Raw genomic sequence first — 20632 nt, forward strand, 5'->3', positions numbered from 1 at the left:
TCCGGGGGAAGGCTTTTTCTCTCTTTTGGCCTTCTCATCAATCTTCCCCTGAACTAGGAGCTTCTCCTCGCAGGGACCACAGGTCCAAAGGAAGCACTGTGCTCCCAGCACTGCTTTCTTGGTGATAGGAGGTCCCCCTTCTCTGTTTGCTTCCCTTTCCTTTTATGTCTTGTAAGATAAATGGTGGTGCAGTCCGCATCCCACAGAAACTCCATTCACATTGAATCAGGGATATGACCTGAGCAAGGGTGTTACAATACAAACCTAATCCTCTTTAACATAAAATTACAATCACAAAATGGAGGAAAACCACACAATACTGGGAATCATAGCCCAGACAAATTGATACACACATTTTTGGGGGGACATAATTGAATCCATGACAACCACAAAAAATTAACTCAATATGAGTCATAAACATAGATGTATAATGTAAAATTATTAAACATCTAGAAGAAAATACTTGTCACCTTGAGGAAGAAAAATTATTTTTTTTTTTATTCCTGTACCAAAAACAATTCATTACTTTTTTTTAATTGATAAATTGGACTTTATCCATATTGGCAATTTCTGTTTGTTGAAAAACACTGTAAGAAAATGAGAAACAAGCCACAGAATAGTAGAAAAGATTTTTTTAATAAATTTTATTGACCTTTAAGCGAACGTTTACAAATCAAGTCAGTCTGTCACATATAAGCTTATATACACCTTACTCCATACTCCCACTTACTCTCCCCCTAATGAGTGAGCCCTTCCAGTCTCTCCTTTCATGCCAATTTTGCCAGTTTCTAACCCTCTCTACCCTCCTATCTCCCCTCCAGACAGAAGATGATAACACAGTCTCAAGTGTCCACCTGATAAAAGTAGCTCACTCTTCATCAGTATCTCTCTCCTACCCATTGTCCAGTCCCTTCCATGTCTGATGAGTTGTCTTCAGAAATGGTTCCTGTCCTGGGCCAACAGAAGGTTTGGGGACCATGACCACTGGGATTCCTCTAGTCTCAGTCAGACCATAAAGTATGGTCTTTTTATGAGAATTTGGGGTCTGCATCCCACTGTTCTCCTGCTCCTTCAGGGGTTCTCTGTTGTGCTCCCCGTCAGGACGGTCATCGGTTGTGGCCAGGCACATTCTAGTTCTTCTGGTCTCCGGATGATGTAAGTCTCTGGTTCATGGGGCCCTTTCTGTCTCTTGGGCTCATAGTTATCATGTGATCTTGGTGTTCTTCATTCTCCGTTGATCCAGGTGGGTTGAGACCAATTGATGCATCTTAGATGGCCGCTTGTTAGCATTTAAGACCCCAGACGCCACACTTCAAAGTGAGATTCAGAATGTTTTCATAATAGAATTCGTCTGCCAATTGACTTAGAAGTCCCCTTGAGCCATAGTCCCCAAACCCCTGCCCTTGCTCTGCTGACCTTTGAAGCATTCAGTTTATCCCGGAAACTTCTTTGCTTTTGGTCCAGTCCAGTTGAGTTGACCTTCCGTGCATTGAGTATTGTCCTTCCCTTCACCTAAAGTAGTTCTTATCTGCTAACTAATCAGTAAATAACCCTCTCCCACCCTCCATCCCTTCCCTCCTCATAACCACAAAAGTATGTGTTCTTCTCAGTTTATACTATTTCTCAAGAGTAGAAAAGATTTTTAAATAGCACATTTCCCAAAAAAAAAAAAGTTGTATTCAAAAATACATAAGTAACCCCTAAAAACCCATTAATAATAAAATAAATGCAATTTGAAATGAGGAAAAGATTTAAACACCTATTTGAAGCTTCATTTTGAGATTTTTGAGAGCTCCATCTGGAGGTTTTTTGATAAAACTGCATTTCTTGATTGTATTAATGTGTTTGTTTCTCCTTTTTTGTCTCCTGTTCTTTTCTGTGTTAACTAACAAAAGAAAATGAGAATAATAATAACAAGAATGACAAATACAGCCCACCACCCTCAGTTGGGAACTCTGCTCCATACTTGGTCCCAATATTGGTCAGTATTTAGAGAAATGGCACAATCTCACAAAGGGCTATGAGGCTCAACAGTGGACGCTATGGGGAATTTTTCCCTTACAGGGAAATTTTCTCCTACAGGGAAGTTTTGATCTGGCTAAAATATTATATTTGAGATGTAAACTAGAAACTCAAGGGTCTCATGTAAAGCAACCTCAATGGGAATTTTTTTTTTTTTTTGATATCTTGAGGTGTCTCAATGACATCATCACGTTTGCCTCCATACAGGAAAATGAAAAAAAAAAAAAAAGGAAGTAGTGTCTAAACAAGTCAAACAAATATAAACATTGCAAAAAACGTTGGGAGACAGTTCAAAATTAGACTCAGTCAAATCACTGCCTTCCAATCTCTAGCCAAAACCAAAAAACCAAACCCAGTGCCATCGAGCCGATTCCGACTCATAGCGACCCTATAGCCAGACTTAGAGAATTTGATTTTGTCTGAAATGCCATTTGGTAGCTCAGAAGATATTGGATCCACCAGGCCCTTGGTGGTTAAACAAAGGGCCAAGGCAGGAATCCTGAGGCCTCCTTCCACTCACAGTCTAAGGATGAACTTAGTGCCATTGTAAAAGAGTTCCTTGATCCAAGGGAAAATCCTCACAAATTTATCCATGAATTTAGGATGTGAGCTGAAATATAGGAGCCTGGTGCCCCTGATATCTATAATAAACATGTTGTTAGGTCCTGGTGATACCCATCGTTGGATGGAAACAGCAAAATGAGTAGATTCTGAAAAAGTTTTCAGCATCCTTATAGGTGTTTCAGAAACCCTGGTGACACAGTGGTTAGGAGCTCAACAGCTAACTAAAAGGTCAGCAATTTGAATCCACCAGCTGCTCCTTGGAAACCTAGGGCAGTTCTAGTCTGTCCTATAAGTCGCTATGTGTTGGAATGAACTCTATGAAAATGGGTTTAGAAGTGCCTGGAGTAAAACTATTAAAACAGAAACCATGAAATTAATAGATCTTACAGACTGATTCTTCAAAGTTTTCCCTCCAAAAATCAATTATGCAAAATTTCAAGCTGACAATCAAGAAAAAGATGAAACTATTTAAAATTATAAAAATAGGCTAACTAAAATGTATATAGAACTTTGAGAGTTAAAAAAAAATTACTGGCTCACAGGCTACAGAGGCTGACAAATCCCAAGATCTGCAGGTAAGCTGGCAGGCCACTGGCCCTGTATATTTCATGTCCTTGATAAGGCAGTAAACTCTGCAATTCCTCCAAGAATGCAGTATTGCTTTTGTTTTACTATTTTCCTAGGTAGGGCCAGTTCTAATTGCTTTCACTTGGTTCTTCCTACCATAATAGCCCTTATTCCACTAGTCAGCAATCTAATGCTAGGGTTCTGCCAGGAGCTGAGTATGTCTATTCCAATTATGCACCCTGGAACTGGGGAAATCACTACAGGATGGGTTCAGGGAACCACTGGACATACTGTGAGACAGACATAAGCTAAGATACTATTAATAACTTGGTTTCCATGTGTCCTTTGTCATGGATTGAATTGTGTCCCGTAAAAATGTGTATCAACTTGGTTAGGCTAAATTGTATGGTTGTCCTCCATTTTGTGAGTGTGATTTTATGTTAAAGAGCATTCTGGTGGGATTGTAACACCCTTGCTAAGGTCACATCCCTGATTCAATGTAAAGGGAGTTTCTCTAGGGTGTGGCCTGCACTACCTTTTATCTTATAAGAGATAAAAGGAAAGAGAAACAAGCAGAGAGTTGGGGACTTCATACCACCAAGAAAGCAACACAAGGAGCAGAGCGCACCTTTTGGACCTGGGGTCCATGCTTCTGAGAAGTTCCTTGACCATGGGAAGATTGAGGACAAGGATCTTCCTCCAGGACCAACCGAGAGAGAAAGCCTTCCCCCTGGAGCTGACGCCCTGAATTTGAACTTTTAACCTACTTTACTGTGAGGAAATAAATTTCTGTTTGTTAAAGCCATCTATTTGTGGTATTTCTGTTATGGCAGCACTAGATGACTAAGACCTCCTCACTATGACTGGTGGACCACAGCGACATTTTCAGCCTCCTGCAATTAGTATCGGTTTAGAACCAGTATCTAGTAATTCCCCCCAAATTCTGATTACTTCCTTTTCCCCAGTGAAAAATCTCTCTTCTGAAAGGCCGTAGATTCCATTGCGGAAGTTTATCAGAAAGATTAACAATCTAAATTTTTGCCATTGTTCTGGGATCATTCCTCAAGGGGATCGGACCTCCCCTTCATTAAAGCGCTGTGGGTCTCTAAAGTCTGTAAACTTGCTCGAGTCTGCAATTGATTTAGGGGCCATGACTCTCTAGTCTGACAAATCAAGTTAGATGCTGTTCACTTGACCTAGGTTTCTTCCAGTTGTACAGAATATCAAGGAAATATTTATTAGATTTCCTGTCTATTCCATTCCTAGGAACACCAGGACTAGGTAGCCAAGGCCATGAGTCCACACGAGTCAGACTATTCTGATTACTGCTTTGACTCTGCTATCCATTACAGTGGAAACTCTGGTGGTGTAGTGGTTAAGTGTTACAGCTGCCAACCAAAAGGTCAGCAGTTCAAATCCACCAGGTGTACCTTGGAAACTCTATGGGGCAGTTTTACTCTGCCCTATAGGGTCATTATGAGTTGGAATTGACTCAACAGCAGCAGGTTTTTTTTTTTAGATCCATTACTATAATCACATCCACCTTGCCTTTGTCATTTGAGTGCCACTACTTAGCCCGTACCACCACGTAGTCAAATCAGCCGCATTGCAGTTAGGTGTCTTACTCAGTTAGGGCAATTTCCACTGTCAAATCTGACTTACATAAGATAGCAATCACAGCAGTCTTCAGGGATGCTGGGGTTCCCTTTACAAATTTGTTCCTCACTGTTTTGATAAAAGTCATGTCCTCTGTGTACTTCATGTGTGGATCTCTAGGTCTAACCTGATAAATCCATTCTAACATGCCCACTCTTCTAAGCATTGGATACCCTCTTCTACTGTATACCAAGGCAGGTCTGATACTTCAGCTTGATTTAGTGTAGGCCACTGCATATTCCATGCTTCAGTGAACCAACCAAATAAACTATTAGGTCCTTTCCTAACCTCTCGGGCTGAAACATTGAATGAAGAATCTGTGCTTAGTGGGCTCATATCAATAAACTCAGGCCGATGCATCTTTATGTTACTTGCACTATTAACCCACACCCTTAATAGCCATTCCCACATATATTCCCCAGATTTCTCTTTGTGTACATTAGAAAATCCAAGCAGTTCTTTTGGAATGTAGCATACCTGCTCCTGGGTCAGATGTTGTACTTTACCTTTTGGGCTTGCTGGGACTTAAGTTTAGTTATAGGTCTAGAAGCCAAAATGGGTGGTAGGGATGAGTTTTGAGAATATTCAGCATTGTCTTGTAAGGCATCTGCCTCAAGAGATGCCCCAGGAAATGATTCAGACAAAGCCTCTTCAGACACAGCTGGCTTAATCTCACCAGATGGGGGTGGAAAGGCTAATAGTTTTACTGGGGAGGGCAGCTTAGCAGGCAAAGATGGAGTAATCTCGTCAAGTTTCAGGATCCCATTGCTTCCCAATCAATGCCTCATTTTAACTTCAGGCATGACTCAAGGTTGGGAATTCAGTTGGTGGAGTAATTCAACCACCCTTAAGATAAGACTCTGGGTTTGATTTTCAGCAATATCAGCTCTGTTGCTATAAGAAATAAGGCTTTCTTTCAAGGCACAAGTGGAAACTTTGAAGCCATTTATGCAGTGCTTGAGCTTTGACTCTGATGCCCCTAACTGATATCTTTCTTTTACTTCTTTTGCCAGTGAAAGTAGGACCAACCAGTCCAGTTCCTTATAATTCTCATTCTGACAAAATTGTAGAAAGGTATCAAACATGTGATTATCCAGAGCCTCACCACTCACCAATACCTGATCTATTGATGGTGACATTTTGTGTATTTCTTTTACCACTTCATGGCATGGATTAGCAGTGCCCTTTTTACTACTGGAAGCAAAGTTATTAACATCTTTAAGACTAACCAGACTTGAGAATCAAATTAGAAAATCATACTTACAATTTAATTTCTCTAGCACCACTCTCGGTACCAAATGCCTTAGGCTGGATTCTCTAAAGAAGCAAAAGCAGTGAAGCATCTATATATACATATTGAGAGATTTATACCAAGGTAATGGCACACACTGTTGTAGAACCTGGAAAGTCCCAAGTCCATAGTCCAGGCTGGAGGCTTCTCATGACTTATGTAGCTGCAGAGGCTGGTAAACGATAAATCAGCAGGTCAGATAAAAGGCTTCTGACTCACAGGTTGTAGAAGCAAACAAAATCCCAAGATCCGCAAATAAGTTGGCAGGCCCCTGGCTCACAGACTACAGAGGCTGACAAATCCCAAGATCAATAGATAGACTGCTAGCTCAAGTCCCAAGAACTGGAAGTCAGATGAACAGGAGTTAGCTACAGAATCCAGAGCAAGCAAAAGCCCATGAGAATGTCCAGAAAATCCACCTATATTGGATGCAGGTCACATTTCCAAGAAAACTGCCCTTCAACTGATTGGCCAAGCATAGCAGATCCCATCATGGAGGTGATCACATTATTATATGACTACTAAACTACATCATAACTGCCAAACCACTGAGAATCATGGCCAAGCCAAGTTGACACACGACCTTAATGACCACACTTTGGAACAGCAAAAGAAAGAGACTAAAGGAAAAAAACAAAGAAAAATGAATGGCTGCCCAATTGCAGCAGTTACAGAAACCTGTGGGAGCAAAGACAAAGCAAGGGAATTCTCTTACCAGTAATGATGCTCCCATGTTTTTGTTGCTGTTAGGTGCCATGGAGTCAGTTCCGTCTAATAGCAACCCTATGCACAACAGAACAAAACATCCTTACACTTGTTGTTATGCTTAAGTTCATTGTTGTAGCCATTGTGTCAATCCACCTCATTGAGGGTCTTCCTCTTTCTGCTGACCCTGTATTTTGTCCAGCATGATGTTCTTCTCCAGGGACTGATCCCTCCTGACAACATGTCCAAAGTATGTAAGACGCAGTCTCACCAACCTTCTAAGGAGCATTCTGGTTGCACTTCTTCCAAGACAGATTTGTTCGTTCTTATGGCAGTCCATGGTGTATTCAATATTCCTCGTCAGCACCACAATTCATAGACATCAATTCTTCTTTGGTCTTCCTTATTCATTGTCCAGCTTTCACATGCATATGATGCAATTGAAAATACCACGGCTTGGGTCAGGTGCACCTTAGTCTTCAAGGTGACCCCTCTGCTTTTCAACGCTTTAGAGATTTACTCAATGCAATGGGTCTTTTGATGTCTTGACTACTGCTTCCTTGGGTGTTGATCATGGATCCTGTGGTCTGCAACTATTGCAAGAAACCTGGTCACTTTAAAATGAATTGTTTTAAGCTTTAGAATAAACGAAATGTGAATCCAGTGCCACTTTTAGAAAAATCAATGTGATGATGCTCCGGGAAACTTATAGAGGCTTTGACAATATTCCCCTTGTCCAAATTGGGGTAGGGGGAGAGATAACTCTCCAAGTCCATGGGGAGCCTTTTACTTTTACTTTCCTTGTGGACATGGGTACAACACTGTCAGCAATCAACCCTACATGTTTGCAAAGGCCTCTTCCTGGAGTACTCAGACTTCTTCTGTCATAGAAGTTTTCAATGAGAAAACATTTAACCCATTCTTTACCCATACCCGTTATATAGGGCCAATAGAAACCTAGTACCCATTTTGTACTAAGCAATCGTACACATCATTATTTGAAAAAAGACCTATATGGAGTTTCTAGAAATGAAAAACAAAACAAAAATAAATAAATCATCAAAAACAAAGATGATCAATGAGCAACCATATTATGATGAGGTAGTATGGGGGAAAAAGAAGCATCTTTCTTTTCAGTGAAGTTTAAGCAAAATTTAGTGAGTCTTTCAATTTTGAAGGTAGGTAACAAACGAGAGTACTATCAACACCACCTCTGAGGATAGTAACCATAGGTATTTTTACGTAACATATAGATTATAAAATATCTAGAGATACTTGCATGCTTATTCCTGTTTCCAAATTACAATAGCTTATAGATGTGTATGTAGAAATTGTTATCTAATACATTAATGAGGAAGTACAACTATTATTCTATCACAGTTTTGTGTTTTTAATACCCTTACTTTGGTATAATGCGTTGAATATGAAATTCAAAATATTACATACTATTTATTTAAAAGGAAACCCTGGTGGCGTAGTGGTTAGTTGCTATGGCTGCTAACCAAAAGGTTGGCAGTTCGAATCCACCAGGCACTCCTTGTAAACTCTATGGGGCAGTTCTACTCTGTCCTATAGGGTCGCTATGAGTCGGAATTGACTGGACAGCAGTGGGTATTTATTTAAAAAACGTGTTTCTAAGATGGGTTCATAAACTCAACCAGGATGCTGAAGGGGTTCATGGCTTCTGTACCAAAAAATGTTATTACAGAAACTTACTATTTCATGACAAATACAAGGAAATTATAAAAAATACAGCAAGGAAAGATAGAGAGTTGAAGAAAAACTTAAAATAAAAGTTACCAAGAATAAATTCACATATGTTGTAATAAAGTACCTGAAGGGGAGATATTAAAGAATACGAAATTTGGAGGAGAATACTGGAAGAGGTGAGATTTTTGCCTTGCAAAAAAAATTACCATTTTTTGATGTATGTATAAATGTACATTTGCCATTTCAACATCTTTTTCATGTAAAATTCAGTGACATTGATTACATCCATCATATACAACCATCACCCCTCTCTACTGCCACAGTTTTTCATTGCCTTTAACCAATGCTCAATGCCATCTAATCAATTTTAGCAATTCTCTTGAGTGTTAATTGATATTTCATTTACTTTTCCATTAAGACATATGATGTTGGAACATTTTTGTGTGATTATTCTCAGCCTATATAGTTCTTGTGAAATGACTGTACATTGGTCCATTTTAATTTGGTCAATTGTCTTGTTATTAATGATTTGAGGGGGTTATTTATTAGTCCTAAGTAACTAACAGCCATATATGTTGTGAACGTTCACTCCCAGTCTGTTTACACTTACTTCTAAGCTATGGGCTTCCTATTCATGTCCTTAATGATATATTTTGGTGATGACAAATTTGGATTTTAGATTAAGTCACGTTTATCAGTTATCACAGAGATAGACCTGTATGTTTTATTCCAGTCGCTGGAGATGTTTGCTAAAGTATGTAATGCATTTTAAATTATTTTTTATGGAGTGAAGTAAAGGATAAGATTACTTTCTTCCATTCAATTACCGTGTTTTCCCTGGCACATTTTAAAAATCAATTACATACTGGTTTATACCTGAACTAAATTTTCTGTCTTTTTCCTAAAATCGCACTTCCTGTGTTTACTGTTACTGTTGTTGTTGTTACATGTCATCCAGTCAGTTGACTCATAGCAACCCTATATACGACAGAACCAAACACTACCAGGTCCAGTGCCACCTTCATGACCATTGTTATGTCTGAGCCCATTGTTGCAGCCACTGTGCCAATCCATCTTGCTGAGGATCTTCCTCTTTTTCACTTTTTTTTTTTACCAAGCATGATGCCCTTTTCCAGAGACCGATCCCTTCTGATTACATGTACAAAGCATGTGAGACGCAGTCTCGCCACCCTTGCTTCTGAGGAGCACTCTGGATCTGCTTCTTCCAAGATGGTTTTATTTGTTGTCTTGGCAGTCCATGGTTTATTTTAAATATTCTTCACCAACACCCGTAATTCAAAGGCATCAGTTCTCTGGTCTTCTTTATTCATTGCCCAGCTTTCACATGAATATGAGGTGATTGAAAACACCATGGCTTGGGTGAGGCACACCTTTTTCTTCAAGGTGACAGCTTTGCTTTTTAACACTTTAAAGAGGTCTTTTGCAGCAGATTTGCTCAATACAATATGTCTTTTGATTTCTTGACGACTGCTTGCATGTTGTTGTTAGGTACTTTCAAATCGGTTCCGACTCATAGCAACCCTATGCACAACAGAACGAAACACTGCCCCGTCCTGCGCCATCCTTACAATCTTTGTTATGCTTGAGCTTATTGTTGCAGGCACTGTGTCAATCCACCTTGTTGAGGGTCTTCCTCTTTTCCACTGACCCTGCACTCTGCCAAGCATGATGTCCTTCTCCAGGGACTGATCCCTCCTGAAAACATGACCTAAGTATGTAAGAATGCAGTCTCGCCATCCTTGCCTATAAGGAACATTCTGTCACACTTATTCCAAGGCAGATTTGTTCATTCTTTCTGCAGTCCATGGTATATTCAATATTGTTCGCCAACACTACAATTCAAAGGCGTCATCTCTTTTTCGGTCTTCCTTATTCATTGTCCAGCTTTCACATGCATATTATGTGATTGAAAATACCATGGCTTGGGTCAGGCGCACCTTAGTCTTCAGGGTGACATCTTTGCTCTTCAACACTTTGAAGAGGTCCTTTGCAGCACTTTTGCCCAATGCAATGCGACTTTTGATTTCTTGACTGCTGCTTCCATGGCTGTTGATTGTGGATCCAAGTAAAATGAAATGCTTGACAACTTCAATTTTTTCTCTGCTTATCATGATGTTGCTCATTGGTTCAGTTGTGAGGATTTTTGTTTTCTTTATGTTGAGGTTTAATCCATACTGAAGGCTGTGGTCTTTGATCTTCATTAGTAAGTGCTTCAAGTCCTCTTCACTTTCAGAAAGCAAGGTTGTGTCATCTGCATAATGAAAGTTGTTAATGAGTCTTCCCCCAATCCTGATGCCCCGTTCTCCTTCATATAGTCCAACTTTTCTAATTATCTGTTCAACATACAGACTGACTAGGTATGGTGAAAGAATACAATCCTGACACAAACCTTTCCTGACTTTAAACCAATCAGTATCCCCTTGTTCTATCCAAACAACTGCCTCTTGATCTATGTAAAGGCTCCTCATGAGCACAATTAAGTGTTCTGGAATTCCCATTCTTCTCAGTGTTATCCATAGTTTCTTATGATCCACACAGTCGAATGCCTTTGCATAATCAATAAAACACAGGTAAACATCCTTCTGGTATTCTCTGCTTTCAGCCAGGATCCATCTGACATCAGCAATGATAACCCTGGTTCCATGGCTTCTTCTGAAACCGGCCTGAATTTCTGGCAGTTCCCTGTCGACATACTGCTGTAGCTGTTTTTGAATGATCTTCAGCAAAATTTTGGTTGGGTGTGATATTAATGATATTGTTCTATAATTCACACATTCGGTTGGATCACCTTTCTTGGTAATAGGCATAAATATGGATCTCTTTCAGCCAGCCAGGAAGCTGTCTTCCATATTTCTTGGCATAAACAAGTGAGCACCTCCAGCGCTGCATCTGTTTGTTGAAACATCTCAATTGATATTCTTTCAATTCCTGAAGCCTGGTTTTTCGCCAATGCCTTCAGAGCAGCTTGAACTTTCTTCAGCACCATCGGTTCCTGATCATATGCCACCTCTTGAAATGGATGAATATCGACTAATTCTTTTTGGTATAACGACTCTGCGTATTCTTTCCATCATCTTTTGATGCTTCCTGCATCGTTTAATATTTTCCCCATGGAATCCTTCACTACCACAACTCGAGGCTTGAATTTTTTCTTCAGTTCTTTCAGCTTGAGAAATGCCAAGCGTGTTCTTCCCTTTTGGTTTTCCATCTCCAGCTCTTTGCACATGTCATTATACTTTACTTTGTCTTCTCTTTGATATCTTCTGTTCAGTTCTTTTACTTCATCAATTCTTCCTTTTCTTTAGCTGCTCGATGCTCAAGAGCAAGTTTCAGAGTCTCCTATGACACCCATCATGGTCTTTTCTTTCTTTCCTGTCTTTTCAGTGACCTCTTGCCCTCTTCATGGATGATGTCCTTGATGTCATTCCACAAGTCATCTGGTCTTCGGTCACTAATGTTCAATGTGTCAAATCTATTCTTGAAATGGTGTCTGAAATTCAGGTGAAATATACTCAAGGTCATATTTTGGCTCTCGTGGACTTGATCTGATTTTCTTCAGTTTCAGCTTGAACTTGCATATGCGCAATTGATGGTCTGTTCCACAGTTGGTCTCTGGCCTTGTTATGACTGATGATGTTGAGCTTGTATAGGTGTTGATTATTGATCCAAGTAAAATGAAATCCTTGACAATTTCTTTTTTTTCTCCATTTATCATGATGTTGCTCATTGGTCCAGTTGTTAAGATTTTTTTCTTTACAATGAGGTGTAATTCATACTGAAGGCTGAAGTATTAAATTGTCATCAGTAAATGCTTCACGTCCACTTCACTTTTAGCAAGCAAGGTTGTGCCATCTGCATTATGCAGGTTGTTAGTCTTCTTCCAAAGCCGATGCCCTGATCTTCTTCATATAGTCCAGTTGTTCCGATTATGTGCTGAACACACAGATTAAATACATGTGGTGAAAGGAGACAACTTGACACACAGTTTTCCTGACTTTAAACCACGCAGTATCCCATTGTTCTAACAACTGTCTCTTGACCTATGCACAGGTTCCTCATGAGCACAATTAACTGTTCTGGAATTCCTGTTCTTCCCAATGTTATCCATAATTTGCTATGATCCACACAGTCCAATGCCTTTGCATAGTCAATAAAACACAGGTAAACATCTTTCTGATATTCTCTGCTTTCAGCCAGCAGTCATCTGACACAAATGCACGTCATTATAATACTTTACTTTGTCTTCTCCAGCTGTCCTTTGAAATCTTCTGCTCTTTCACTTCATCATTTCTTCCATTTGCTTTAGTTACTCAATGTTCAAGAGCAAGTTTCAAAGTCTCCTCTGACACCCATTTTGATCTTTTCTTTCTTTCCTTTCTTTTTAATAACCTCTTGCTCTCTTCATGTATGATGTCCTTGATGTCATTCCACAACTTATCTGGTCTTCTTTCATTAGTGTTCAACATGTCAAATCTATTCTTGAGATGGTCTCTAAATTCAGGTGGGATATAGTCAAGGTTGTATTTCTAATTTTCTTCAGCTTCAACCTGAACTTGCATATGAGCATTTAATGGTCTGTTCTGCAGTAGGCCGCTGGCTTTCTTCTGGCTGATGATATTGAGCTCTTCCATTGTCTCTTTCCACAGATGTAGTCAACTTGTTTCCTGTGTATTCCATCTGGTGAGGTCCATGTTGGCGAAAAACAGTATTTGCAATGAAGAAGTCATTGGTCTTGCAAAATTCTATCATGGAATCTCCAGCATTGTTTCTATCGCCAAGGCCATATTTCCCAACTACCAATACTTGTTTCCAACTTTCACGTTGCAATCACTAGTAATTATGAACGCATTCTGATTGCATGTTTGATCAATTTTATAATTCAGAAGTTGGTAAAAATCTTCAATTTCTTCATCTTTGCCCTTAGTGATTGGTGGATAAATTTGAATAACAGTCTTATTTACTGGTCTTCCTGATAGGCGTATGGATATTATCCTATCACTGACAGTGATGTGCTTCAGGATAGATCTTGAAATGCTCTTTTTGATGATGAATGCAATGTAATTCCTCTTTAAGATGTCATTCCTAGCATGGTAGACCATATGATTGCCCTATTCAGAATGGCCAATATCAGTTCATTTCAGCTCACTAATGCCTAGGATATCAATGTTTATGTGTTCCGTTTCATTTTTGCTGATTTCCAGTTTTCCTAGATTCACATTTCCTACATTATACATTCCAATTATAAAGATATTTGAAGCTGTTTCTTCTCATTTTGAGTTATGCCACCTCAGCAAAGAAAGCAACAGTAAATACCCCCACCAACCTGACAATTTCTTGCAAAGTAAGGGCTTGCATGTTGCTGTGATGCTGGAAGCTATGCCACTGGTATTGTTTTGTAGCAAACCTTCCAACCTTCAATTATTGTCTTCTTTTTTAAAATAGCTTTGGGTATTTTAGATATTTTCATTTCTATACATATTTAGAACCAGCATGTCAACTTTTTCAACTAACTTTTGATTTTGATTGAGACTGTATTAAATCAATAATTTGGAGAGAATTTATATTTTAATATTCTGATCAGTGTATATGCTGTATCTCTCCATTTATTTCCACGTAAACTTTTTCCCAGTGATGTTTTCAAGTCTCCACTCTATGATCTCTACAAGGTTTAGTAATTTTATTATTTAAACTTAGTATGTTTTACAACATATTTTTTGTTTATATTTCATATTTCTATAAAAATGATGTTTTCACTTAAATTTTTTTCTGTTCATGAAAATAAGCTGGTATCATTTCAAACTAGTTCTATAAGTTCATGATGTTAATTATAATCCCCAAGGTAACTACTAATAAAATAACTAAAAAACATACAGAAAAAAGATGAAGATAAAATCAAAATGGCATACTAGAAAACAATGAATAAACAAAAAGGAGAGAGATAAGAATGGAGAAAAAATAAGCCAACTACAAGCTGTCGTCAAAAGACTTACTTTAGATCCAAACATACAAATGGGTTCAATATGAAAGGATGGAAAAAGATATTTCATACAATTTGTAATCAAGAGAGAGCTGTGGTACCTATACTTATATTCGACAAAGTGTTGTTGTATTTCCCTGGAACATTTACTTGATTGTGTATGGCATCTGGTGACAATTAAAAGTTAAATGAGAAACACAGTACTATTTTTGTATATCATGGTATGTTGAAAAAAGTATTATATTTTGCTAAGCAAACAGAATAGAATACAAAATATTCTAGTAATGGCTTATACTGAAAGAAAATACAATTTTTCACATAGGATAAAATGCTCATTCTTTATACAAGGCGAGTTACATTTCATACTTTGCAATTAGATTAGGATCATGACACTGGAAAATTTATCAACATATCATCTAACTTCAATCACAACAAGCAGTGTCACTCAGCAAAGACAGTCATTTCATAAAATGATCCATTACTTTATAAACGCTAGTGTAAAACCAATTATAGTTATGTTACATTTATCTGAAATATCAAGGAAGGATATTTTCCATGGGGTAATAGTTACCTTAAACTTACGTAGATTGAAATATTGGATCCAATTATTCATTCCTCTATGTATCTGTGCTCCTTGCCATGTAACTTTTAAGCTCTACAAGAGGCAAATATAATTATTCAATCCTTGACTTTGGTCTCAGCTATGTGATTCATAATGCCTAGTAGAATATAACAAAAACAGTTGCTTGAAAAGCTTTTGTTAAGGCATGTTTCCTTTTGTAACTCAGCCACTGACATTGGAAGAGCATACTCTAGCTACCCAGGTGGTCCAAGAAGGATCGCAGATACATGAAACAGAGCTGCCCAATCAATGTACACACCTATTGCCCTGAGGTGAGTTCATCAGCCAAGATCAGACAAAATTGGAGGACCCCATGTATTAGCAAAGCATAATATGTTTGACTCTCTTAGTATACAGACAGAAAATAAAATTTATATTACCAAATAAAATTTAAGCCATCCATATTTTGGACCATGTTGAGGCAGAGATATGTCTTATGTGCATATTAAAATATGAAATTAATATTTTCAATATGTTTCATGCATGAGTTTTGAACAGGTAGATCCTTGTTTACTATGTTTACTGTATTGTGCTATGAGGTATCCTCTCTCTTGCTAAGCTATACATTTTCAGAACATCTCTATAAACCGATTCTCAGAATGACTTCATTTACGTGGGTAGCCACATCACCATACGCACTAACTCAGAAAACTTTAATTGCCAAATTCTGATTCAAGAGCCTTAGTTTAAATGAACCGAGCTTTAATTACCATCTTACTAATTATTTTTCAACTAATTTACTAAGCTGTAAGGAAAAATGTTATTGGGTGAGCAATCAAATGGAGAGTTACATTGGACACATGCACTGCTTTGCTATTTGAAAACGAATCTGAATCAATATAACAGCTTTAACACTTAGGCAGCTCTCACAATTCTCTGGAAAAATGAATAAATAAATCTTTACCAACTTTACAGTTTGTGACATGGTTACTTGGTATTCACTAACTTCCTAACTGCCTCCTTCACATCTTTGTTCCTGAGGCTATAGATCAGGGGATTCAGCATGGGAATGACCACTGTGTAAAATACAGAGGCTGCCTTGACCATGATCCCTGAGCCCTTGGAATTAGGCACACAGTAGAGAAAAAGGATGGTTCCATGGAAGATGGTGATGGTAGGTAGGTGGGAGGCACAGGTGGAGAAGGTCTTGTATCTCCTCCCAGTTGATGGCATCTTCATGATAGTGATAAAAATGAAAATATAAGACGTAAGAATGATCATAAGGCTACTTATTTCATTGAATGCGGCTGACACTATAAAGATCTCCTGACTAATATAGGGGTCAGAGCAAGACACGGCAACAATGGCAGTGTGCTCACAGACAAAGTTGTTTATGAAGTTGGTCTCACAGAAGGATAATGTCAACAGAAAGTAGGTGAATGTCAAGGAAGAGACTATACTCCAAGAGTATGAGGCAGCCACCAAAAAGAGACAATGCTTTGGGGACACTGCAACTGTATAGAGCAAGGGGTTACAAACTGCTACAAATTCATCATAAGCCATCATTGCCAACATGTATGTTTCAGCCACCACAAATATGCAAAGAAAGAAGAATTGTGTGATGCACCCTATGAAGGAGATGGTTCTGTCTTCCACAACCAAGTTTTCTAATAGTTTAGGGGTAACTACTGAAGAGTAACAGAAATCAACAAAGGACAAGTGGCTGAAGAAAAAGTACATGGGGGTGTGGAGTTTAGGGTTGATCCTGATGATCATGATCATGCCCAGGTTCCCAACAACAGTGACCATGTAGATGGTTAGGAAGACCATGAAGAGGGGCACCTGGAGGTCTGAATATTCTGAGAATCCCAGGAGGATGAATGTGGCTCCAGTACTTTTATTTTTTTGGTTTCTGTTGAGAAAACAAGAAATTTGATTATCATGAGAAACAAAACTTGAATTAAGCAGTAGAAAATGAAAAAAAGAGAGGTTTATTGAATGTCTATAAAGATTTTGTGGAAAATACTTGTTTGCTCCTCTTAAACTATTTGGATATTTATAACTTACTAAAATCACACTTATACAGTGAATATTAATTTTGTGCAAGTGGAATATTAAAGAACAAATTCGAGAAGAATAACAAAAAGAGAGTAGATACTGCTATATTTTTTAAACAATCAAAATCAGTATCATCAGAGGCAGCTCCTTCATGGGAAGGATCACTTTTTCGGTTAGTATGAATCTGAATTTCTTGAAAATAATTGTTTTATAGGAAATGCAGCTTAAAAATTTCTATATTTTCTCAATAAAGATCATAGAAGAAAAAATAGGGACAATATTAGGAGCCCTAATACATGGCATAAAGAGTATACAAAACATTATTAAGAATGCAGAAGAAAAACTAGATAACTGGGAGCTCCGAAAAATCAAACACCTGTGCTCATCCAAAGACTTCACCAAAAGAGTAAAAAGACTACCTACAGACTGGGAAAATTTTTTAGCTATGACATTTCAGATCAGCACCTGATCTCTAAAATCTACACGATACTGCAAAAATTCAACTACAAAAAGACAACCCAATTAAAAAAATGGGCAAAAGATATGAATAGACACTTCACTAAAGAAGACATTCAGGTAGCTAACAGATACGTGAGGAAATTGTTCACGATCGTTAGCCATTAGAGACACGCAGATCAAAACTACGTTGAGATTTCATCTCACTCCAACAAGGCTAGAATTAACCCAAAAAACACAAAATAATAAATGCTGGAGAGGCTGTGGAGAGATTGGGACACTTATGCACTGCTGGTGGAAATGTCAAATGGTACAGCCACTTTGGAAACCTATTTGGCGCTTCCTTAAAAAACTAGAAATAGAGCTACCATACGATCTAGCAATCCCACCCCTTGGAATATACTCTAGAGAAATAAGAGCCTTTACAGGAACAGATATATGCACACCCGTGTTTATTGCAGCACTGTTTACAATAGCAAAAAGATGGAAGCAACCAAGGTGCCCATCAACAGATAAATGGACAAATAAATTATGGTATATTCACACAATGGAATACTACGCATCAATAAAGAACAGTGAGGAATCTCTGAAACATTTCATAACGTGGAGGAACTTGGAAGGCATTATGCTGAGTGAAGTTAGTCAGTTGCAAAAGAACAAATATTGTATAAGACCACTATTATAAGAACTTGAGAAATAATTTAAACTGAGCAGAAAACATTCTTTTGTGGTTATGAGAGGGGGGAGGGAGGGAGGCTGGGAGAGGGGTATTCACTAATTAGATAATAGATAAGAACTACTTTAGGTGAAGGAAAAGACAACACAGAAAACGGGGGAGGTCACCACGACTGGACTAAACCAAAAGCAAAGAAGTTTCCTGAATAAACTGGATGCTTTGAAGGCCAGTGTAGCAGGGGCAGGGGTTTGGGGACCATGGTTTCAGGGGACATCCAAGTCAATTGGCATAATAAAATCTATTAAGAAAACATTCTGCATTCCACTTTGAAGAGTGGCGTCTGGGGTCTTAAAAGCTAGCAAGCAGCCATCTAAGATGCATCAATTAGTCTCAACCCACCTGGATCAAAGGAGAATGAAGAACACCAAGGACACAAGGCAATTACGTGCCTAAGAGACAGAAAGGGCCACATAAACCAGAGACTACATCATCCTGAGATAAGAGGAACTAGATGGTGCCTGGCTATAACGGATGACTGCCCTGACAGGGAACACAACTGAGAACCCCTGAGGGAGCAGGATAGCACAGAGATGCAGACCCCAAATCCTCATAAAAAGACCAGTCTGACTGAGACTAGAGGGACCCTGGTGCCCATGGCCTCCAGAGCCTCTGCTGGCCCAGGACAGGAACCATTCCTGAAGCTAAATCTTGGATAATGGGTTGGAGAGGGACGCTGGTGAGGAGTGAGCTTCTTGGATCAGGTGGACTCTTGGGACTACGTTGGCCTCTCCTGCCTGGAGGGGAGATGAGAAGGTAGAGGAGGTTAGAAGCTGGAGAAATGGGCATAAAAAGAGAGAGTGGAGGGAGAGAGCGGGCTGTCTCATTAGGGGGAGAGTGGGAGTATGTAGCAAGTGTATTTAAGTTTTTGTGTGAGAGACTGAATTTATTTGTAAACTTTCACTTAAAGCACAATAAAAATTTAAAAATTAAAAAAAGAAATTTCTGTAGTGTCTCCTTTTCAGTTATCAGCAATTTACTTAGAAATCTTAAATTTTTTTTTTTTTTAAATGTTAACAACACAGGAAAAGGCCAAGATAAAATTGTCTTGATTGGGCTATTTTCCTTTTCAGAATCTTCATTAACCTGCTAAAGCAACACTTCAAACATGCTATAGCTCTGCAGTAGAAGTCTACTGATTTTTTTCATTTATGACAAAATATATTTTTTTAATGTTATTCTCCAGTAGATATCATAACATTCTTCAGCAGGTGCTCACCACCAAATATGTACTCTGTCATCATTGATAAAAAGAGTTGAAGCAATAATTCATATAAATCTCTTCCTTTCCAAAGTGGTGTTTGGGGAAGATGGGTAAATGACAAATAATTAAAACTATAAAAGTACTGGACACTGCCCTTAAATGTTATTCTGCAGCAAAAAATAAGTTTTTCTGAATCAACTTTTAGGCTATGCAAAGACCAAATATCAGGCTAGAGACCAAACTCAAACACATACCATCATGTGCTTGATGCCATTGGGACAGAGCCTCAGAAATGAAAAATTGGCTTTCAGTATCAAGTACAGTTGGCTGGGGTCATTTTATATTTCCTTTGTAGTTCACAATGCCTACTCACTAGTTTTCTTTCTAAATAAGTGACTAATGTCTACTCATACGGAGTTGGAACATACCTGAAGAGACTTGGAGTATGAGAAAACACTGCAGGCCACTAAGAAGCAGAAGTCAAGGGTATCCCTATATTCTCAGAGAAGCCCTGCACTCCTAAACTCCAGGACAGGAACAGAAGGGAAACGAGCTCTTTTTGGACGTGGCAGCATACCTTCAGGCCCATCCTCCCCTAAGTACTCCCAGCCTCCTTCCTGTTGCATTGGACAAATATGAATTAATCCTAATTTATCCTTAATATCTATTGTTTAGTTATTCACTGATACCAAGAGATGCATAGGACATTTTTCATCAGTCTTTGCTGATTTTCATATGAAGCTTTCCCTCATGGTTTCTCATACATATCTCATCTTTTCCCATTAGCTAATATCATTCCATCATGCTCTCTGGAAATAAATGATATAATAGTTACCAAGTAAGGAGTATAATAGAAATGCTTCCTTATTTATATCTTTCACAAGTTGAAGACTGGTAATTTGTAAAATTATCACCAAGTCTAATGTTGTCCATGAAGGTGGAGTTAAATAAACCTGTGATGTTTGATGACTACTGTCACTTTTTTCTTCATGGAAATAATTCTCGTGGTGGTGTTGAAAGTGGTGATTAGAATACGGAAACATTCACTTGCAATTCAATTATTTTCGCTCAGGCACTGACTTCTCTACCATCTGAACATTCCTCAT

General features: G+C 38.5%; 1 protein-coding gene across 1 annotated transcript; it reads right to left on the reverse strand.

Moving 5' to 3' along the window:
• Positions 1–15792: 15792 nt before the first annotated feature.
• On the reverse strand, positions 15793–17010 carry LOC135231870 (olfactory receptor 5D13-like). Its single transcript, XM_064289068.1, has one exon. The coding sequence runs from the start codon at positions 16903–16905 to the stop codon at positions 16063–16065; it is 843 nt and encodes a 280-aa protein (XP_064145138.1). The 5' UTR covers positions 16906–17010; the 3' UTR covers positions 15793–16062.
• Positions 17011–20632: the final 3622 nt, after the last annotated feature.

Source organism: Loxodonta africana, chromosome 7, assembly GCF_030014295.1.
Source record: "Loxodonta africana isolate mLoxAfr1 chromosome 7, mLoxAfr1.hap2, whole genome shotgun sequence".
Lineage (NCBI taxonomy): Eukaryota > Metazoa > Chordata > Mammalia > Proboscidea > Elephantidae > Loxodonta > Loxodonta africana.